Below are 22,047 nucleotides of genomic sequence, written 5' to 3'. Positions count from 1 at the left end.
ATGTACCATAGCCTTCAGTTGTAAAAAATTACACATATAGAATTCCTGAATATTTTTTAGGGTTAAAAATAATAAGTAAAATAATATATTATAAAAAAATATTCTAACCTCGGGTGTCATACTCTGATACCATCGATTTAATGTGTTATAGGCTACTGATCTATTGTAGCACGTAAGAAGCTCTCGACGATGCCCCCCAGTATCTGTGAGGTAACGTATCCTAAAAAACTAGGAATCACAGAACCATCACTGGGGCCACCGTCCATTGTCCCCGAAACAATCTAACTACGATCCTTAGTAGGTTTGGACCGTTTTCTGGTCCCTGAAATAATATTAAATTAGAAATAATACAAAATTAGAAATAATATTAAATTAGAAATAATATTAAATTAGAAATAATACTAAATTATACGTGTACTGGCAAATCGTCCATCCCAGCGATGTCTGCTCGTGCCCTGAGTCAGCTGCACATCATCATCATCATCATCATATACCTGCCGTCGCTGGGCCTCGACTAGCTCCTCAAAATAATCATCCACCATGTCAGGATCTTGCTCTCCCGCATCATCCGCCTCCACTCCCCCCAACTTAAGCTAATCCAACTCAAGCTGATCTATCTCAACCGCCCGTAACTGCTTTATCTCAGCCGCTCTCTACCTACGAGCTGATATATATCATCATCACGCGCTCTCGTATGACGTGGTGTAGAATCCTCATCCATATCTAGCTGTCTCGCTGCTGGCGGGATAAATTTCCTAGCTACACTCCCCTCTACGCGTATTAACCACATTATTTTATAAAATTAGAAACCGACTACAAGTATTATTTGTCTAACTAAATATTATTTCTAACTAATACTTTTAAGTCTAACCCTAATACTATTTCAAACTAATAACTCTAACATAAATTCGTAGCTATTATTTCGAACTAATATTTCAAATCATATTATTTATATATACAAAAAAAATTATTCGAACTACATATTTATAACTCTAAATTAAAAAAAAAAAATAAGTGTCGAGCGTAATGATAATACGCTCGATCTGTGGTGGGGGCGTATGAACATCACGCCTCCACCGCATATGGGGAATATTAACATTACGCCCCTACATGTGTACGACGTAATGTTCATACGCCCCTATTTGTGTTGGGACGTGATGTTCATACACGTCCCGGCACAAAAACTCGATTTTTTTCAAAATCGGTGATTTAACTATATAGAACCGTAAAAAAACAAAAATTTGAATAAAATTATGCACATGAGTCCTTTCCCGCAGCCATTCCTCCCTCAATCCATGTATTTCTTTATCAAATTAGTCCGGATTAGATTTTAGAGAGTTTTGGTTTTTTGAGAGTATTTGAGAATTTGAAAATTTGATGAAAGGGTATTCTAGTCTTTTTCTGAGGTTAAGTGTGGGAAATTATGGCTAAGAATAGTAATCCACTTACTAAATGGGATAAGAATCGAATTTGACTCTAACATTTTCGGTGGAGTGCGTATTTAATCCTAATATATTAAGTTGTGAAAAATCAACCTTAATTTTTTCAAACAAGATTAATTTAACCCTAACTTTACAGAAAATTTTAAAAAACTCGTTTGAATCCATTAAACACGGACTCTTCCCCGGGGGCGCCGTGGCCGTGTCGGACTCGCCGGACTCGAGGACTCGACGATGACACGGATGGGACTTGACAGTGACACGGTAGGGACTCCGCGGGACACGGTGGAGACTCGGCTAATGGTGAAAATATGTAAAAGTTTAGGTTTTTTTTAAATCTTTTAAAACCTATGGTTCAATTACAAAATTTGACAAAAAAAAAAAACCTAAACTACATCTAATTCTCACTTCTGTATCGCGATTATAAACGCTCAGGGTTTCTTTCTCTTCCTTCTTCGATTTTTTTTGCGATTTACTATTCTTAGCGATTCTCCTGCGATTTCATTTCCTTTCTTCCTCTTCTTTCTTGTCGTTGTCTTGTCTGATTTCATCCGCACCAAAATCCTTGCGATTTCATCCTTGCTATTAGATAATGACTTATTTGTGATTTAGCAAGTTTTTTATATATTTTATATTTTATACCTAATATATATATAATTAATTATATAAAATTTACCGTGTCTGGCCGCACCCATGTCATATTTTCTAAAAATGTCGTTTTCTGTATCCGCATCCGTGTCTGTATCCGTATCCGCATCCGAGTCGGTGTTTCATAGGTTTGAATGATATTTATATGTCATGGGACCTTACAAACACTACAAAAAAAAAAGGAGTTTCAAGTACAAATTGCTAGCGACAAATTACAGCTCTTGTACTTAATTATACATTTTAAATTAATATAGGGGACTATTTTACATTTTGTATCCGTTTGTTTTATAAGTCAGAAAAGAGGACAACTTTAATTAATTAAAAATATAAATTGGATATATTTAATTGTTTTTTATCAAAAGGCACAAAACAACCGACTGAGTTTCTCATTTATTTTTCAATGTGAACTTTCTTTGCTGGTCTTTCTTCTTCTTTCTTCACTTTCTTTTCAGTTTTCTTTCTACAGCAACATGAAATTAGTGAAATTTCATATCCAACTTAGTTTCTCCTTTGAATCGAAAACCACATGGTGGAAAACCAAGTTGCTTGGCAAGCTGGAAATGGAAGAAAAACAGAAACAGAAGCAGATCTGGATCCAACAGTTAAAGATTATCACGGATACAAAAAAATCTGCAAAAATTTCCTTCTGACTTGTTGGATTCTCATCCTGACTCGTTTGATTCTCATCCCAATTCGTTTGATTCGTGGTGTTGTTGTTAGCTCTGTTCCTAGAGATTTGGGATGGAGGGTACAAAATGAAACAAGAATGGAAATCGATGAAAGAATCCTTTATGCTGAAATAGGAATGGAATCGATGGCTCCTTGATTCGTTATGGATGACATCTCTCTCTACTCTTCTGACCTTAGAGGCCCTTCAAGCAAGTAAGCGAAGCTTTTCCATTTGTGTTTGGGAAATTTGGGGATCTTTTTAATTTCTTTCAATTGTTTTCTCAGCATAAAATTAAAGATTAAAAACCTAAAAAATGGTAAATTAAAAACCCAATTTTCTTCATTGTATAAAAACAAACTTGAGTGGAAAATGTCCTTTTTAGGTTTCCCTCTTCTAATTAGCCATCTAAATAAATTGTAATTTTTTTGTTTCTAATTCTATTTAATCTGATATACTGTGGCTTTTGCGATTAAAATTTTGGAGCGCGCACTAAACTTTTGGAGGGTGGCGCCAAAACCTTAAGTCTTTTATAACCACGCTTTCTTTATTTAATCTAGAATAGGTTTATAATGCCCAAAGTTTTCTAAGATCCATATGCCAATTCCTTCTACACCATTACTGTATGTAAACACGTTTGGTTCTAAATTTGCTAATCAGACCTAGTTATCAATTTCTTATCATATGAATACCATCTATTTTAGAGGAGTTGTTTTTGGAACATAGTTAGACTATTCTGATATGTACACTGTGTTTTGGGATTAACATACGATATTTTTGTTCCATTCAGGACTATGCACCAATTGTTGGCGGAGGTAGCAAAACGTTGGCTTAGCATCAATTAACCAGGCTAGTTATTGTGGTGAGAAGTAAAAGGTACATATCTTTATTTTGGTACTTTTATTTTGAAAACTCCCTTGATACGTAAGTTAGATTGTATTTGAAAATTGAGAGGAAAACATGGATATTATAATTTTATTCTAGAATTGGTATGTAGTATATTACCTTAATTGGGGATGGGATTTTGGACTCAATTCCTATGTGGCCATGGGATTTAAGTCCACCTTTCATCTACTGTTTTAATTCCTACAACGTGACTTCTCAACTTTCAACTTCTCTTGTGCTGATTAGAGATGGAATTGCTAGCATAACAGTTGATAGTGCATGGAGAAGAGCTATTGCGTATCAATTGTATCAACTCTTTTTGTTTCTTCTGTTCTGAAAATATAGAGAAATTATTATGACTGCTGACTAATTTAAAAGACAGTATCAAGTGCTGTCCAAAACAATTAAAAAAGAACATATACTCCCATCCATAGGCACAAAAGCCATGTGATAAAAACCTATGAAGCACGGACACGGGTGCGGACGCGGGTGCGGACACGGCAAACGACATTTTTAGAAAATATGAGACACGGGTGCGGCGGGGACACGGAAAATTTTATATAATTAATTATATATATATTAGATATAAAAATATATAAAAAACATGATAAATCACAAATGAGATTATAATTTAGGATTTTTGATAAATTGCATAATTGATCCTTAAATTTTATAAAAAAATTTAAAAAAACCCTAATTTTTAACCTTTTTTTACCCCAGCCGTGTCCCCCCGTGTCCGGCCGTGTCCCCATCCGTGTCCCGCCATGTCCCCATCCGTGTCCCATTTTCCGGCCGTGTCCTCGCTGTGTCCGGCCGTGTCCCGCCGAGTCCCCGAGTCCGGTGAGTCCGACTCGGCCACGGCGACCCCGGGGAAGAGTCCGTGCTTCATAGATAAAAACTAATGATTTTTAAATAAAAGCATTGCCAAGCTTTCTTTTCATTCCCCTGTGGTTAATAGGAGATACGTTTCTTGAGGTGTTCAACTTCGCGACTATGGTGCTCGATCAAAACAATAAAAGCCTCTTCTTACTCTCTAACGCTTGTACCTTCCCCTCTTTCTCTTTCTCTTTCTCCTTCTCTATTCCCTTCCCTGGTCATCGAGTTTGGGTCACAACTATGTTGATAGGTCATGGAATAAATGTTACCAAATAATAGGTCAGACAAACAACAATATTTATAGACCAGGGGCCCAATAGTGCTTTGAGCCAATAAAAGTTCATGTTTCTGGCTTGCAATTGGGCTAATTGTAAACTTCATAGCTGATGTGGAAGGCTGAGCCTCAAATCTGCAAAGGTTAAGGGGCAGGCCAAAATTGATAGTTAATGGATTTTGTTGGGGTACTATTTTGGTAGTAAGCCTATAATTCCTAAGGATAACTTCTCCAGAATAAAATTTAGTTTCTAGGAACTTTCTTCAGCTTTTCAGTAAATTTGTCTCTGTAAACATGAAAAATCTTTTTCACTCTAATATTGATTGGACTTGGCACATATCATATCAAATGGCTAATATGGTTGAGTGAAATATTGTTTTTGTAACAAAAATATTGTTGTTCTAATTGGTTAAAATCTGTATGCAATTATGATTTTCTCTTTCCAAGTTATGATGCACTCCACTTGTCAACATTAGATGCAGCTATTTAAGAAAGCAAATGAACACAGTACCAAAAATTGTTTGTCATGTATATTGGAGGAATATATGAATAGAAGATATTTGGTGTAATGCATATTTACACCCTTAAACTTGGCAAGTCTTGTTTATTGGCACTCTGAACTTTTAAAATAATCTATCACACACCTATATTTGGCTTTAAAAACCTATCACACACCAACTATAGGTGTGTGATATGTTTTTAAAGCCAACTATGAGTGTGTGATAGATTATTTTAGAAGTTCAGGGTGCCAATAGGTAAAACGTGCCAACTTTAAAGGTTTAAATATACATTAAGCCAAAATCCTTTTACTTAGTATTTATTATTTAATGGGATGCCCCTCTTGGCTTCTTATCAGATGGTTAATGTAGATGTGCAAAGGAAAAAAAAGAAGAAAAAAGGAAATGTTTTGTTTCTGATCTTCTTTAGTTACCTAAAAGTGAAAAACAAAATATTACTACCGGAAACGAGAGAAAAGGTTTGATAGAAAGAGGGAATTTTTTATATTGGCTAGTCGTTGACATTTATTTCCCAGCAAAATATGCCAATCAATAGGTGAAAAGGATTGGGCGAAAAAAGTCTGAGGTTTAGTTGTGTTATGACGTTGTGATTTAGGCCTTAGTCATGATGCCATGTAGAAAGAAAGTTTCTGCTATGCATTCTTTTCCTCCCATTATAACCTGGGTTATTGACTTTTTAATATTATTTTTTGGTTTGGTCTCTGGATCCATGTGCAAAATTTGATAGAACAGTGTCTTCAGTTTGTACATGAACCAGAGAGAAGTTGTGGAAACATTGTTAGCGCAGGTAAAAATTGAACCTGGCTTCACTGAACTTGGTAACTGTTCTAACGAAGCTAATGTCTCTTGAAACATTATACCATGTACTCTAAATGTTAGCTTTTACCTATGGTGGGCACACATTCAATGTAGTCTATTACTACAAGACAAAGGGAATTGTGTTCCTCCTTTTCTGATGATGCCAAGTGAGTTGATCAATTTAAAGTCAGTTGCAGGATTGACTGATTCCTATTTTTTTTTCCTGTATGGCCGTATATTGTTCCATTAATATTACATCAAACAGTATCTGATTAACTTTATCCCTTAAGAAACTGAAAATCTTCATTTTCCTTATCATTCTTTTAACGAGTAAAATTAGGTTCATGAGAAGTACCTGACCTGGACTGAATGTCTAAATGATGGGTAAGGATGAAGGGTGCAATAATCCATGTCTTTGTTTCTACATTGGTTATTCTTCAATATTGAATTAATGCTTCGACTATATGTCTAGGTATATAATGTATTCTATTAGTTTTGTGGTAGAGTTTTTTAGTTTCAAAGTAGAATGAAAGTGGGATAAAATCTTGATTTCCTGAATATTCTTATTCACTACAAGAAAATTGATTTTTGGCAACAGATGAAGTCGTTGCTAAAAATATTTTTCGCAACGACATCTCCTCTTTTGCAACAACTTCTGGACGTTATGAGAAGTTCTGTTGCTAAAGGTAACTGCAACGACTTACTGTTGTTGCCAAAAATATATATTTGGCAACAACACTCTTGTTGCAAAAAGTTTATTGTTGCCAAATCTTGAGCATATGTGAGAGAATGAAAGGTTTCTTTTGCAACAACATGTTGTTGCTATTTATTGTAACATTTCACAACAAGTTCTGACGTTGCTATATATATTAGTTTTCTCAACAACATTTGACGTTGTTATACATTTTGAAGTACTGCAACAACACGTCGTTGCTATTAATTTTGACGATTTGCTACAACTACTGTCGTTGCTAATATTATATTAATGGTAACAACTGTTATGTTGCCAAAGTAATTTTCCAGCCATAAAGTTTCGATTTTAAATTTATTTTCCAAAAAATATCAAAACTGTGAATTTTTTATTAATTTATTTGGATTGAAGGGAACTCTATATATATATATCAACAATTAAAAAAATAGTCTTTAGGTACCAATTATTTAAAAAATTATTGTACCATAATCAAAAATCAATTACAACGATGGAACAATAATCAAAAGAAATGATCTAGGAAAGACGAAACTAGAATAAATATGCTTTGCAAGGATGGAATAAGTTATACTAAAAATCAAAAATCAATTACAATGATGGAACAATATATACTATTCAATTATGTTTCTCCTAATCCTTTCATGATCACATGCTATGCTAAAACTAATTTTAATTTCAATGTCAAAAAAACCTTAGTGTTTTTAGGGGATAAGGTACCAAAATAAGCCTATGGTTTTTGGGGAAGTATCAATTTAGGTTCAACGTACAAAATAGCAACAATATAGGCTTAACATTTAAAAAAGGGTACCAATATAGGCCTCGATAACGGATTGGATACGTATATTGGTGCTATTTTGTACGTGAAGGGAGAAATCGGAACTTTACAAATTAATAAGAATGACGTATCCAATCCGTTATTGAGGCCTAAATTGATATAATTTTTTAAACGTTAAGCCTATATTAGTGTTATTTTGTACGTAGAGCCTAAATTGATACTTCCTTAAAAACCATAGACCTATTTTGGTACCTTATCCCTATTTTTAACTATTTCTTCCCATATAAATGATAACATAAACACGTTATATACATATGTGCATATCTAATTGAGTACTTATTATGGGCTTCATTAACCACATCCAAAATGGATTGTGCATATCTATTCCGTCCATCTACAACATCAAGTGGTCTGCATTGTTTCTCTTGGGAAAAATAAGTATCTGCAATACATTTTTCTCCTAATTGAGAAGTTCAATACCAAAACAAGACTAATTTAATCAACTACAATTCATAACCGCCAATAATAAATATATTAGAACTGCACAAGTTGATTTTTCACACAACTCATTTTGCAGTTTAGACAGGTAACTAATGCAGCAACAAAAAACTGCTGGTAATAACAACATGTAAATCTACAATTTTTCATCTCTACGAGTTCATAGATTTTAGTAGATATTTTCAGATGTTATATACCCAAAATCATCAGTTTACACTTTATAATATCCCAGGTTATATCCTACACCCAAAATAAGATAAAAGTGGAAATGATACATGCTATTCTGACACCAAAGCAGGTGAATTAGGACCAAGTTTTGCTTGTAAGATTTCTCTTTAAACACTCTCTTTCTATCATGTGCATGAACATCCTCAGAAACATAAAAATATACCAAAAAACAATGTAAAAGACAATTAATCCTCTGCAATCCTAATAAAAGAGCTTATAATCATAACAATGAATAAACTAAAACTTGTACCATTCTATATTGGCTTTAGTAGTCCAATAGGCAATTTAAAAACGCATTCCCTATTTGCAGCAGAAGTATATGATGATGATTATGCTCCTGTACCTGCAAGAAAACCAATAGTTTGTATTATGCCAAAAGAAAGATAAAAGACCTGAAGAGTATGATTTCCACAAACTAATATAGTTGAAAGACAAAAAGCATCAATAATTGAAAAGCAAACGAATAGAAAAATCAATTTTATTGGTTTTCCTGATTGTTCAGCTACCATAAATGGCTTCTAAATACTTAGAACATAAAATGAAAAATTAGAATTAGTGGAAGGGTTAAATTAATCAATAACAGCAAACCCCTATCTCAAAAAAAGAAAATATCAACATCTCATTCATCTTTAAAATTAAACCAAATTTTATAAACAACCAAATTTGCTGTCTCCTAGACATTCACCTTTCTCAGCACAATGAACATACTCCATGCCTCATTTTTCTCACAAGACACGTGATGGAGGATAAATCTAATCCTAATTGGATCACAGACTGCCTTAAAAAATATGCCAACAATTATAGGATTAGAAAGAACATGGGGCATTCAACATTTATTATTCAAATAAAATGTGTTGTTTCAACACACAAAAAAAAGAACTACGTACTTACATTTCAGGTCGCTTATGGGGAGAAAGTGCATCGGAACATTGAAATCTATACAAACCATCACAAGGGTTTCATCATTATTCATTTGACAATTCATTTAATTAAAATTCAAACAACTTCCGCAAAATATAGCAAAATATACATACCAAGCTTGATTTAAACTTCTCCACAAACTTGTTAATCTTGACTGGTTCACTTCTCTTCTCCAACTCCCTTAGCCTCCTCATTAAAGTCCTATTTCCGCTCTTCCCAAAATTGGCTAAACTTAACAAGCTTTCTCTTTCTCTTAACCCTATTAAACTCCCCATTTACATTTATATCCTAATCCTCCAGATCCGCTAATATCGCTGTCCTTATAGCAGATAAATCAATCCCTAGCTTCGCCCTCCGAAACAATGAGATCTTCTGCTGAAATTTCTTCACGAAATTAATTTATGTGGGCATCAAGGACGGAAACGAATTGACCATTGGAGGTGTAGAGATAAGCAGAGTGTGGCCATTGAAGGCTGCCATTTTGAGAAATGGGGTGGTTGAAGAAGAGAAAGGTTTCCTTTAGAGAAGATGAAGAGAGGGGCCGCGCAAACAATGAAAAAAAACATTAGGTTTTAGAACTTATATTTTATACTGTTACACACTCATTGTTTTTGCAACAACAACTGTTATTAAATGTTTTTTAAATATATTAAAAAATATATTAATAATAAAATAAGAAATATTTTTTAATATTTATTAAAATATATAAAAAAATAGAAAATATAGTTTAAATACTCAATTTAATTTGCATGAAAAATAAAATTTTTTTTATATTTATATTATTCATAATAAATAATTAAATGAATGTTAGTGTAATAATTTAATTATTTATAGGCTTAATATATATAAATCTATTTTAATTTTATGATTAGTCTACTAATTATTAATATTAAAAATCAAATATTAATTGAAATATAAAATATAATTTAAATAATTAATGTACTTACTTTTAATCAGCTTAATAATTTTCTTTCGCAACGACCTCTTTTATAGCCAAAATATTTCAGTTTTACGCAACAACACTTTGTTGTTGCTGTAAAACACTTTGTTGTTGCTGTAAATGTATTCATTTACAGTAACAATATATAGTCGTTGTTGTAAATGCATTTACTTACAGCAACAATATATATACTCGTTGTTGTAAATTCTTTCATTTTCAGCAACAACACTATGTCATTGCTTTAAGTTTTGACATATACAGCAACAACATTTTGTCGTTACTATAAATTCTTTAATTTATAGCAACGAAATTATTGTTGCCAAAGTTGCTACTTATTTTTCACAAACCCCATACCTCGAATTTTTTGAAGGAGACTTATCTGAAATTAATGGCAACAAGCATTGGCAACGACATAAAGGTTTTCGTTGCTAAAGTTCATTTATAGCAACGCGTTTTTCTCTTGTTGCCAAAAATCAATTTTCTTGTAGTGGTTGTTGAGAGCTTTTTATGCAACCAGGCTAGCATGAGCCCATTATAGTATTGAAAATGGAACCAAATTGAATTGTGGATTGAGTTTATGATTTGCTAGTCAACTTCTACGATTTACAACTCACAAGTCAACTTCTATAACTTTCTATAACAATTTCTTACCAAGCATAATAATAAATTTGTTTGCCTTCTAAATTATTTTGACTTGTTTAGAATTGCTATTTTCATGTTTGCCAATCACTTCTCCTGCACTATCTTTTCCCCTATTTCGTTATTCTCTTTCATTTCTTGTGTCATTCTTGCTTCGTTTCTTGTTTCTTGCTTGCCCGTACAACATAAAGGGGACCATCAAAGACAACTGATAATTAGTGATATGGAGATGATTACCAATAGACCAGCTTTTAGATAATCCTTGTATTTTGAATGACGAATGAAAAAATGTTCCATTATGTAATATGTGAAAAAAGAGAAACTCTGAACATCTTGGAAACTACTGTTTTATTTGAGATGCAATTGTGAAGATGGATGTATGAAGTTGGAAAATGATTTCTACTTATCACTTGCAATCTTAATTTTTCTACTTGACACATGATGTTGTAGTAGCTGGTGGTTATCTTGCTCGATTTTTAGCATTCTGAGAATCGGAATAGCACATTTGATAATTGATTCGATAATTATAGATGAAATCTACTTTGAATTTTGATAGGGGGCAGCCAAAACTATGAGTTTATGTGTTTTTAGATGTTTGGTTTAATACATGAAAGAATTTGATTATGAAGCTTGTATTTTATGTGAATGGTTTTTGGACTAAGAAATTATTTGTACCAGGTTGTAAAAAGGTTAATTGAATTGTTAAGAGTATGAAGAGTGTAAAAAAGGCAAGAAGTACGAGAGGAGATTACACCCGATACTTAAACTTCACCCACCTACCTTAAATGATTATTCCGATGAAGATACAATTTCCCCGTCACTAAGTCAAGAAATGCCTACTTTAGATGCAAATCAAGGTAAAAAGATAACATTTTTTAATCATTTAACTTTTATTTTCCTATAATGGTGTATGATATTATATATGTTAAATTTTGTTTCACAGAGGGATGGAGACAAATTTTAAGAGGAAAGCAGGTACATGGTGCTGCTAACATTAATGAAACTAGAAATGCAGCTGCACAGACACCATCATCTATTGCGCCAATAAACGGTACATTATATTCAAGTTTTGATTTATTTTCTATGCTTGTATTTAATATGAATAAACTATTTATGATATCTAATAATTATTTTATTTTATCAATTAAGATTTAAGAAATAAAAGAATTACATCGGCTAGTCCTCATACACGTGCTACTATTGATGATGAAGGCGTGCATTCTTCGCTACGTCGATCTACTCTCGGTATAGTTGCGGTTATTATAATTTTCATTTATTGAGTTTCTTTATAAATGTTTTTAAGAATGTATAATAACTCTTTGTTTGTTACATAATATTAGACAAAAAGAGGCATAATTTAAATAACAATGCTATAATGAACTGGTTACCGAGATGGGTGCTCGTCACTTGCAAGGTTCTGACAATCCACAATCTGATAATCCCATTGATAATTATGAATCCAACTATCCTTGTCCATCAAACACAGAGATAAGCCCTAAAAATTCTGAAACTTTTCGAGGTTTGTTTCATTTTTAATTTAACATTTTTTAGCGCTTCATACGAAAAATTAGAATATCTTCATTCTTTTTTTTAATTAAGTACTGTTGTTACTTATTTTTAGGGAGATCAGTTGGTGGTAGGGGACCATACAAAGGAATGGATCTCGACAAACTTACCAATGGAAGGAAAAACAAATTAGTTGTTTTCATTCCACCCGGCAGATATGTTAGACCAATTGGGAAACACTCTAATAAATTATCATCATGGTTAGGATACTGCGCAAGAATCTATGGACCTCCAACTGAGCCTTGGGATGAAATTGAAAAGAAGCACAGGTCCCGTTTATGGGCTATGGTTCAGGTAAATATCATTTTATGTACGACCAATTTTAAAAAATTGTGTATAATTGTTAAATTTTATTAAATATTTCATGAAATTACATATTGTACACGACTATTTTGATGTTAGTACTGATAGCCCTGAAAAGTGGAAGAAGCGTGAAGAGTTAGGAAAGGTCGAGCACGACAGGCCAGAAATGAAAAGGGCTAAGTTTGAGTACTTTTGTTTCTTTCAGATGAAGACAGCATATCGCAGATGGAAACATAAATTACATAGCCAATATCGCAAGTATACTAATGATGATGAACGTTTGAAACATGTTCCTAAAGAACTATCTACAGATGCTTGGAAAGACATGCTTAAAGTTTTTGGAAGCAAAGATTTTTAGGTAAATATCTAATGTTTTGTTTCATTTATTATGTGATGGTTAGTATGTATTATTTTCAGTTTAAATCAATGTTTTCTTACACATTACTTGTAGGAACGGAGTTATATTAATTCAACTAATCGTGCTTCTCAAATAGTAGTTTCTTCAACTGGTCCAACCCCTTTTGCACAACTAGAGTATAAAATGGTAAATATATAGGGCAACTCTTATCAATTATTTTTAAAAGTTTTGGCTAGTTCCTTTTAAGATGATTATACTATTAATGTTGAAGATGGATGAGGAATTAGGCGAATTGCCAAAGGCTTCTGATGTGTGGAAGGCCACTCATGGAATTATAGATGACCAAGGACAAAATACATTCCGTGATTCAGAATCAAGAAGGATTTATGTAAGTGATAGAACTTTTTAAGCAATTACATTAGTATACTTGTCAAACTAGATTAACCTTTGTTTCATAAGCTTATTTTATGTGTTTTTATTGATGTTGCAATTCTGATTTACAAATATAATCATCAAAACTGGTTGCTTTTCTTGTACTTGGTTGGCATGCCTGAAATGTTCTTATGACATTTTTAGATTCAGAATATAATCTTGTTACTTGGTCATTTATCAATGTCTTAAGCATGAGTATCCTAACCATTATAATTACCATTATGGTTTAGGTAATTATTGTTTTAGTATCAGAGAAACCAAAGTCTAATGTAGAACTCTGCATCTAAAGCATACTGGAGAACTAATGTACTAGTTTATATGGAATGTGCAGGTTGTGAACTTTACATAATGCTGAAATTTATTTTCTTAAATCTAAGGGACAAGGTACTAAAATAAGCCTATGATTTTTGGGAAAATTTATATGTGTAATATCAATAACGTGTCTCGTTCTGTTATCAAGCCCTAAATTAGTACTATTTTGTACATGGAGCCTAAATTGATGCTTCTCCAAAAACCATAGGCCTATTTTGGTACCTTATCCCTGAATCTAATTTCAAGTGAAATCTCTATTATATATGATCTAATGTTTATGATTGAGTTATGAGACAATTGGTGATTGATTGGTCTATAACATTATATATGTTTGGGCTTCTTTTAGGTACTCTTTTTATGACTAAGTTTTTTCATATCTTTATACTCGGTTTATTAAATTTCACTTATTTTACGTAATGCATGAAGATATGAAAAGGGTTGAGGATCAACCAATAAATGATAATGAGTCTATTCCCACACCAGATCATGTGCTACAGCAGGTATTTGGAGTTAGATCGGGATATGTTCGTGGTAAGGGATTGGGATATAAAGCAAGTACTAGAGGAATGATGTCTAATGGTAAAAGTGATGAAGTTAATGCGCTTAAAAATGAGGTTGCAAGACTGACAGCTGAATTAAAGGCACAAGAAGGACATAGAAAGACGCAAGAAGAACAACAGCTGGAGAGACATCTGGTTTTTGAATCGTATTGCAGAAGGATGAAAGTAATGTTAAAAGAAAACAGTTCAAGGAGTACACAAAATACTTTGGTAAGTATACTTAATTAAAACACAATATTGCTTTTGAACTATATAATAAACCATATTGTTAATTGGGTGTTTTTGTTCTTACAATTTTGTAGGAGGAAGAGATGCAAATGGACTTGTGAAGGTTATCAATTGATGGATTCATTAATTTTGAACTTGCTTGCTTTATTGATTAATATCACTAGTTTATTACTTTTCAACATTGATAGGGATGATGTTTTTGGTTTAGGATGGATTTTTAAATGTTTTGATTTCAATTTACATAAGGTTTTAGATTTTGAATTTAATAAATTGCATATTGGATTGATGAAAGTATCAGAAAGTTGTTTAGTGGTTGCATATCGATATTGTGGGAATAAGAATGTGTTGTGTTTGCTAAGGAAGCTGGCTTGGCAGCAAAGCTACTGCTTACAATACAAAAAAAAAGTGGGTGTAATCCTGAGCTAAAATGGAGATCAGCCGAGCTATTGAAATTGTGTAGTGTAAATTATACGGCTATTTCTTGATTTGCAAGTGTAAGCTTACAAAAACGAATTTCAGTTTCCTGGCATTATAGACCACAGTATAAGTACATATATGTATGCTTCCAAATTTACTGATTATATACTTTCTATATATTATCCATAACTATCCGATGATTAACCCCGTTCCAGTAATTATCTTTACTTGTCACCATGAAGAGTGGCATAATTGTTGAACAAGGAAAAACCATTGCTGTCCTCTAATATTAGTCTTCAACTTACCATCCATTGTCTGCTTTGAAAAGCAAGCTGTTTGTACAAGTAGTGAAATATAATAAGTAGCTTCACCTGTCAAGGCTGAATATCGCTAATCATTAGCTGAAAATTGGAGGCTTTAGCCTTCCCCATTTCATTAATTGATTTATAAGTCTCATCTATGGGTTTTAATATACTGTTTGAAGTTGAATTAAGTTGATTTTGGTGGCATGGACAGAGAGGGGACGATAGTTGAGTTGTGGATAAGTAGTCGAGGTTTTATCGAACTGAACACAAGCTGTTCAACTTTGACATGCTCATATTCGGATTCTCAGAAAATACACAAGCTCGAACTAAAAGTTGAACTCGGTTCGAGCCTAAATTCCTATTTACTAAAATTGTAATCAAGCTGGAGTTATTTATAAATAGGATAAGGTGCAAAAAATACACCTAACCTTTACGGTCAGGAGCAAATTTACCCTTAAAATCTACAATGATGCAATTATACTTTAACTTTGGCTGCTAAGAGTAATTTCACCCCTAACATTCGGTGAAATATTTTGAATTTTTTTTGTCCAACTCGTAAAATAGAAAGTATATTTTTTAATTTTTTTTCCAAATCTAATCATATGTTTATGACACTCACATGTATGAATGATGATCGAGAAGACAGTTAGATGAATTATTTCTAAAATTTTCCAAACTTGACAACGTTAGGGATAAAATTGCTCTTGATTACCAATGTCAGAGGTAAAATTGCATTATTTTAAACGTTAGCGGTAAAATTGATAAGAGTTGGATGTAAACGTTAGGGGACATTTTTGCACCTTATCCCTTTATAAATTGGACTGAATACTATCGATCTTTTATCAAGCCGAACGTCAAATCACTCATGAGCGGATCGAATAACAAATACAATTAATTGGAAAATTGTTTTAATAAATTAACAATAGAAATAAGGCATGAATAATTTTGGGTTTAATACAAAAAAAAATGGATTGATCGGATATTTTGGAATCAAATTTTGAAGTGGGATTTATTTGAAATTCTGGTATTTAATAATGAGTTATATTTAATTTTTTTTTTAAATAAACCAAAAGGACATGGTTTGATTAGACACAGCGTTTCAATAAAACAAAATCAATTATAATGTAATCCCAAACTGCGAGCCCCTCTTTCATCCACATTTCTTACGCCAAAAATTGAGAAAACGCAATACCCTTGTCAGGCGATTCAGGCGAGACAACAGTAGCTACCGGAACCCAGCCTCGGTTGCTTCGCGTCGTCAACGTTCGTCCATAGAGGTTAGATGATTGGTCTTTTTTTAATTTTTAAGTTTGTATCACTTGTTTTTTTAATCTGTCTTCTAATTTATTCATCTACATAATTGTGTGTTGGTTTATAGAATAAAACTACTTATTTTGTTTGAAGTTAATCTAAAATTTCATTGCATATGATTGCTTTGGGGATTTTAGGTCTTTTTGTGATTTGGTGGCCTTTTCATCACCAAGGTGTTTGTCAAAATACCTGACTGAGCCATATAAATAATACTTTCAGTTTAAAATTATGGAAACTGTGAACTAAGTTCCTACCTGTCTCAAAAACCAAGATCTTATCTTAGTATGCATCTTAATAGTAGTGGGTGAGGTTTGTATTTATGATTGGTTTGATGCTTAGATAAAAAAAAAACTAAGAGACTACAAATAAAGTAGTTGTATGTATAAAGGCTGGACTATTTTAGCTAGGCAAGTAGGCTCTGTCTTATATAATGGTATTTCTAGTTAGCTAACTAAATGTAAAATGAGCCATGAAATGCAAAGATAAATTCACATGAAGCCCTTGATAGGTCAACTTCAAATATAAATCTGGTTTACATAAATTCCAGAGAAACTTTTTTTTCAAACTTTTTTTTCAAACCGTAAAAAATGCAATTTGAGACATTGATGGAATGAGTAACTCTTTTTGCTCAATTTTTTGGTTTTTTGGTGCTTAGTTCTAATATCATATTTGACACTATGTGATTTAATTTCAGATTGGTTCATAAACGATATGAATATTGATAAGAGTTGGATGGCTCTTGCCAATAGAAAAGATCGTAGTTACATTGAAGGAGTTGAGACTTTTTTGAAGTATGCGTATAGATTTAAATTGTTGACCGACGTGATTCAATGTCCTTGCAAAAAATGTAGAAATGTTGTTTATAATGATGAATCTACGATTAGATTTCACTTGTTGAAATTTGGAATTATGACCACATATACAGTTTGGTATCTTCATGGGGAGTCTCCAAATGAAGAACGTGGTATCAATGAAGATCTGAATGACAATGATAATGATAATGATAATGAGTCGGATGATGATATGGTTGGATTGCTCAATGATATATATGGTGTTGATCATGATAGTTTAGTTGGTAATGATTGTGACAGTAATAGTATGCTAGGGGAACCTAAAGGGGATGCTGGTGAGTTTTATCGATTACTAAATGAAGCTAAGGAGAAATTGCATTCAGGATGTGAACTCTCGAAATTGGCTACTATTGTCAAGTTACTTCACATGAAGCGTTTTCACAGATGGACAAATAAATCTTTTGACGATTTACTTAGTTTATTAAGAGAGATAATACCAAATGGGAAACATACTATGCCTGAGTCATACAGTAGTGCAAAGAAATATATCCATCGTTTGGGTCTTCATTATGAAAAATATGATGTCTGTCAAAATATGTGCACTTTATATTGGGGTCCATTTGCAAATGCAACATCTTGTCAAATATGTGGGTTGTCTAGGTGGAAGTCTGGTGACAATTCAAACGATAATAAGAAAATTCCACACAAGGTCTTACGATATTTCCCATTAAAACTAAGACTGCAGAGGTTGTTTATGTGTACAGAGATGGCATCAAACATGCGGTGGCATAAGGAAAAGAGGGTTGATGATGGAATTATGAGGCACCCTGCTGACAGTCCTGCATGGAAATCATTCGATGATCAACATGAAATTTTTTCAAGTGACCCTCGTAATGTTAGAATGGGTTTGGCAACTGATGGTTTTCAACCTTTTGGAAACATGAGCTCTCAACACAGCATTTGGCCTGTGATTCTAATACCTTATAACTTGCCTCCTTGGTTGTGCATGAAACAGTCAAACTTGATAATGTCGATGATTATACCGGTGAGCATAGTCCAGGAATGTGTATAGACATATTTTTGCAACCTCTAATTTCTGAATTGAAAGAGTTATGGGTTGATGGCGTGGAGACATATGATTCTCATAGTAAACAAAATTTTACATTACGTGCATCAATCATTTGGACTATCAATGACTTTCCGGCATATGCTGACTTATCGGGGTGGTCAACGAAAGGTTATAAGGCTTGCCCTATTTGCCATAAGCATACTAGTGCTGAATACCTTCGTGCTTCAAAGAAGTTATGCTATATGGATCATAGGAGATTTTTGCCTCCTAATCATAAATGGCGCAAAGACAGAAGGTCGTTTAATGGTTTAACAGAGATGAGAAAGAGGCCAACACCTTTATCAGGTCTGGATGTGTTAAAGGAATTCGACAATTTCACTCAATTGCCATTCAATAAAGGCATCAAAAGGAAATACGATGCTTCAAATAGTTTTGAGAATTGGAGAAAAAAGAGTATATTTTTTGAGTTGCCTTATTGGAAGACACTTCTTATTCTCCATAATTTAGATGTCATGCATATCGAGAAGAATGTGTGTGATAATGTGTTGGGGACTCTGATGAAGATCAAAGGAAAAACTAAAGATACACTAAACAGTCGAAAGGACATGGTTAACATGGGTATCAGGCATGGACTTCACCCGACCGTGGTTGGAGATAAAGTATGTGTCCCAATTGCGCGTTATGTGCTTTCTGAAAATGACAAACTGGCTTTATGTAAGATGCTGGCTGAGTTGAAGACACCAAATGGATATTTATCAAATATATCTAGGTGTATTAACATTAAGGAACGTAAAATTTCTGGCATGAAAAGTCACGACTGTCATGTGTTCCTACAGAAGCTTCTTCCGATAGCCATTAGAGGGTTCCTACCAAAAGATGTTGTTGAGCCACTTATTGAGTTGAGTGCATTCTTTCGTGATTTATGTAGTAAGAGCTTGGAAATGTCTGAATTGGATCGTCTTGAGAAGCAGATTCCGTTAATTTTATGTAAATTAGAGAAAAAATTTCCACCTTCATTTTTTGATGTCATGGTGCATTTAGTTATCCACTTAGCATCTGAGGCAAAAATTGCGGGACCTGTCCAATATCGGTGGATGTATTTTGTTGAGAGAGACTTGCATACGAAAAAACTAAACGTCCGGAATAAAGCAAAACCTGAGGGATCAATAGCAGAAGCATATATTGCCTATGAATGCTTAACTTTCTGTTCAAGATATTTGGTAGGAATTGACACGATCTTCAATCAGAATCCTAGGAATTTTGATGGGATCGATCAAAATGCAAATGGTATTGAGTTGGCAATATTTAGAAAAGCTGGACGACCATTAGGTAAAGATGATTTCAAATTGCTAACTGATGATTGGAAACACAAGGCACATCTTTACATCCTCAACAACTGTGAAGAAGTGTGGCCATATGCCGAGTAAGTACCATATTTTATATTCTAATAAATTATTATATTTTGTTTTTTTATCTATTTATTCTTTATAATTTGCAATTGGTACAGGAAGTACAAGAATCATTGCCAAATATGAGTACTAGAGCGTTCAGGAAACGTTACAATGCAGAATTTCCAAAATGGTTCCAGGATCATGTATGTGAATATATGTATGGATTATTATAATTTGCTTGAGGTTATGTCTCATTATTAGTCTATTTTTTTTAATAAATTACATTTATATTATTGATGAACTTGCAGGTTTCTGAATTAAATGAACATGATGTTGTTTCTAAGGATCTTATGAATCTTGCTTTTGGTCCATACCCACGCTACAAGAGTTACTCGGGTCATATTGTGAATGGCTATCGGTTTCATACTGTAAATCGTCAAATGAATCGCAAGAGTCAACATTCAGGAGTCTTGTCTAGGGGTGATGATAGTTCTTGTGATAAAGAGTATTATGGGAATTTGATAGATGTTTGGGAGATCCAGTACTCAGGAATGAATTGTGTTTACTTATTCAAATGTGAATGGTTTGATGTGAGCCATAAAGGAAGTGGATATATAGTAGATGATTTCTCAATCACAAGTGTCAAGGCCAATGGTCGATTAAAAACAGATGAGCCATTTATTTTAGCTTCTCAAGCTAAACAAGTCTTTTATGTTCAAGATCCCAAAAAAATAAATTGGCTTATTGTGGTGAAAAATCATCCTAGGGACATATATAAATTGCCTTTTCAATCACTAGAGGATATTTCTGAGAAAAATGAAGATGGTGATGTTTTTCAAGAAGAGGAGATCACCGCTGATTTTCATGCAATAAGACCCATAGACGAAGATGAAGCAATGGAGAATGAGGTTGGTTTTGGTTTTGAAGAAATACCTCTTCCAATTGGTAATCAAGCAGAAAAAACAATTCCAATTAATATTAATGATTGTGATGATGATGATGATGATGGTTACAATCAACTTGAAACCGACGAAGAAGTTAGTGGTGATGAAGAGATTAACGTGATCAATGATGACGATGATGATGATTGAAGGGGACAAAACATGACACTACTTTAAAGGGGAATAGAACATGATTGGTTGGTCCGAAGGTACTAATTTTGATTCTTATTTGCTGCACAATCTTGAAATTTTGATTAATTACTGATGAAGTTCAATTATCATTTTCTATTTTAGAACATAGTGTTGCATATATTTGTAAACTAAATTAAAAGAAAAGAATGTTTAGAATAGGTTACCTATGTTAAAAAAAATAGTAGGTTACCTCTTTTAGTCCTCAATTAGATGTTGCATAAATAGAGAATTTGAATTTTAGACAAGTGTTTTGAGTATTAGAAATTTGATTCAGATTCTTGTTGTAGAATAGTCTTTTGTTTTTAGATTTCATATGCCATTAGAATTTGTACGCCTAAACTTTTTTTACTATAATTTGAATGCAAGAATCTTTTGAATTTACCTAGAAATTAGAATTTCATATGCATAATTTAGTGGACTAGCTAACTTGCATGAAATTATTTTGAGCAGGAAAAGATTAACGGTCCAAGAAGAAAGCAAGGAACTACTATTGAGAGGATTTATCTATGATGAGCTGGTGTTGTAGGTTAGTTTCTGTGTATATAAATTGATGTCATTGTCTAACCATAGAACGTATCATGGGATATTAAACTAGAGCTGGAAATGCAATTTTATGTTTTTAACCTTTTGATGCTGAAGGGTATTTACATGGTTAATTTATGTGTTATCTGATGCTTGAATTAGAATATAGCTGTAATATTCATGTTATATTATAGGAATAAGCAGTTTGGGACTGGACCGGTGAAAAAGAAAATAGCTACAGTTTTTATCCTTTCATGGATGAAGACAATGATCAGGAAGAACTAGCCACAGTCGCAGCCACAACACCAGCAACCAGTTCGAGTTCGTCCTCGAATGATGGAGACAGTTCAAATGAACATCCGCCCGGAAAGCCAAAAAAATTCATACCTATTAAAGATCTCTATGATGTAACAAGAAATCTCGATGATGAATTAACTCTTTATTGTCATTTTGTTAATGATGAACCAACAGATCCAGAAGAAGCAATGAAAGATGAAAATTGGAGAAAAGCCATGGAAGAGGAGATTCATTCGA

The 22,047-nt window shown here is 33.1% G+C and overlaps 2 protein-coding genes across 2 annotated transcripts; both read left to right on the top strand.

The window, feature by feature from the left end:
• Positions 1-2,472: 2,472 nt before the first annotated feature.
• On the top strand, positions 2,473-14,432 carry LOC136235068 (uncharacterized). Its single transcript, XM_066024586.1, has 10 exons — positions 2,473-2,969; positions 3,545-3,630; positions 11,494-11,672; positions 11,759-11,866; positions 11,965-12,060; positions 12,230-12,334; positions 12,437-12,675; positions 12,890-13,042; positions 13,136-13,430; positions 14,270-14,432. The coding sequence occupies exons 3-8, from the start codon at positions 11,648-11,650 to the stop codon at positions 13,040-13,042; spliced, it is 726 nt and encodes a 241-aa protein (XP_065880658.1). The 5' UTR covers positions 2,473-2,969; positions 3,545-3,630; positions 11,494-11,647; the 3' UTR covers positions 13,136-13,430; positions 14,270-14,432.
• A 3,693-nt stretch (positions 14,433-18,125) lies between these two features.
• On the top strand, positions 18,126-20,056 carry LOC136201509 (uncharacterized). Its single transcript, XM_065992194.1, has 2 exons — positions 18,126-19,890; positions 19,975-20,056. Exons 1-2 carry the CDS (start codon positions 18,461-18,463, stop codon positions 20,000-20,002), a joined length of 1,458 nt encoding a protein of 485 aa, XP_065848266.1. The 5' UTR covers positions 18,126-18,460; the 3' UTR covers positions 20,003-20,056.
• The last annotated feature ends 1,991 nt before the right edge of the window (positions 20,057-22,047 follow it).

The sequence above is a fragment of the Euphorbia lathyris genome, chromosome 7 (genome assembly GCF_963576675.1).
Source record: "Euphorbia lathyris chromosome 7, ddEupLath1.1, whole genome shotgun sequence".
In the NCBI taxonomy this organism is placed as follows: domain Eukaryota; kingdom Viridiplantae; phylum Streptophyta; class Magnoliopsida; order Malpighiales; family Euphorbiaceae; genus Euphorbia; species Euphorbia lathyris.
Note: the sequence above shows the minus strand (reverse complement) of the source record. Positions and strands in the feature narration are given on the sequence as shown.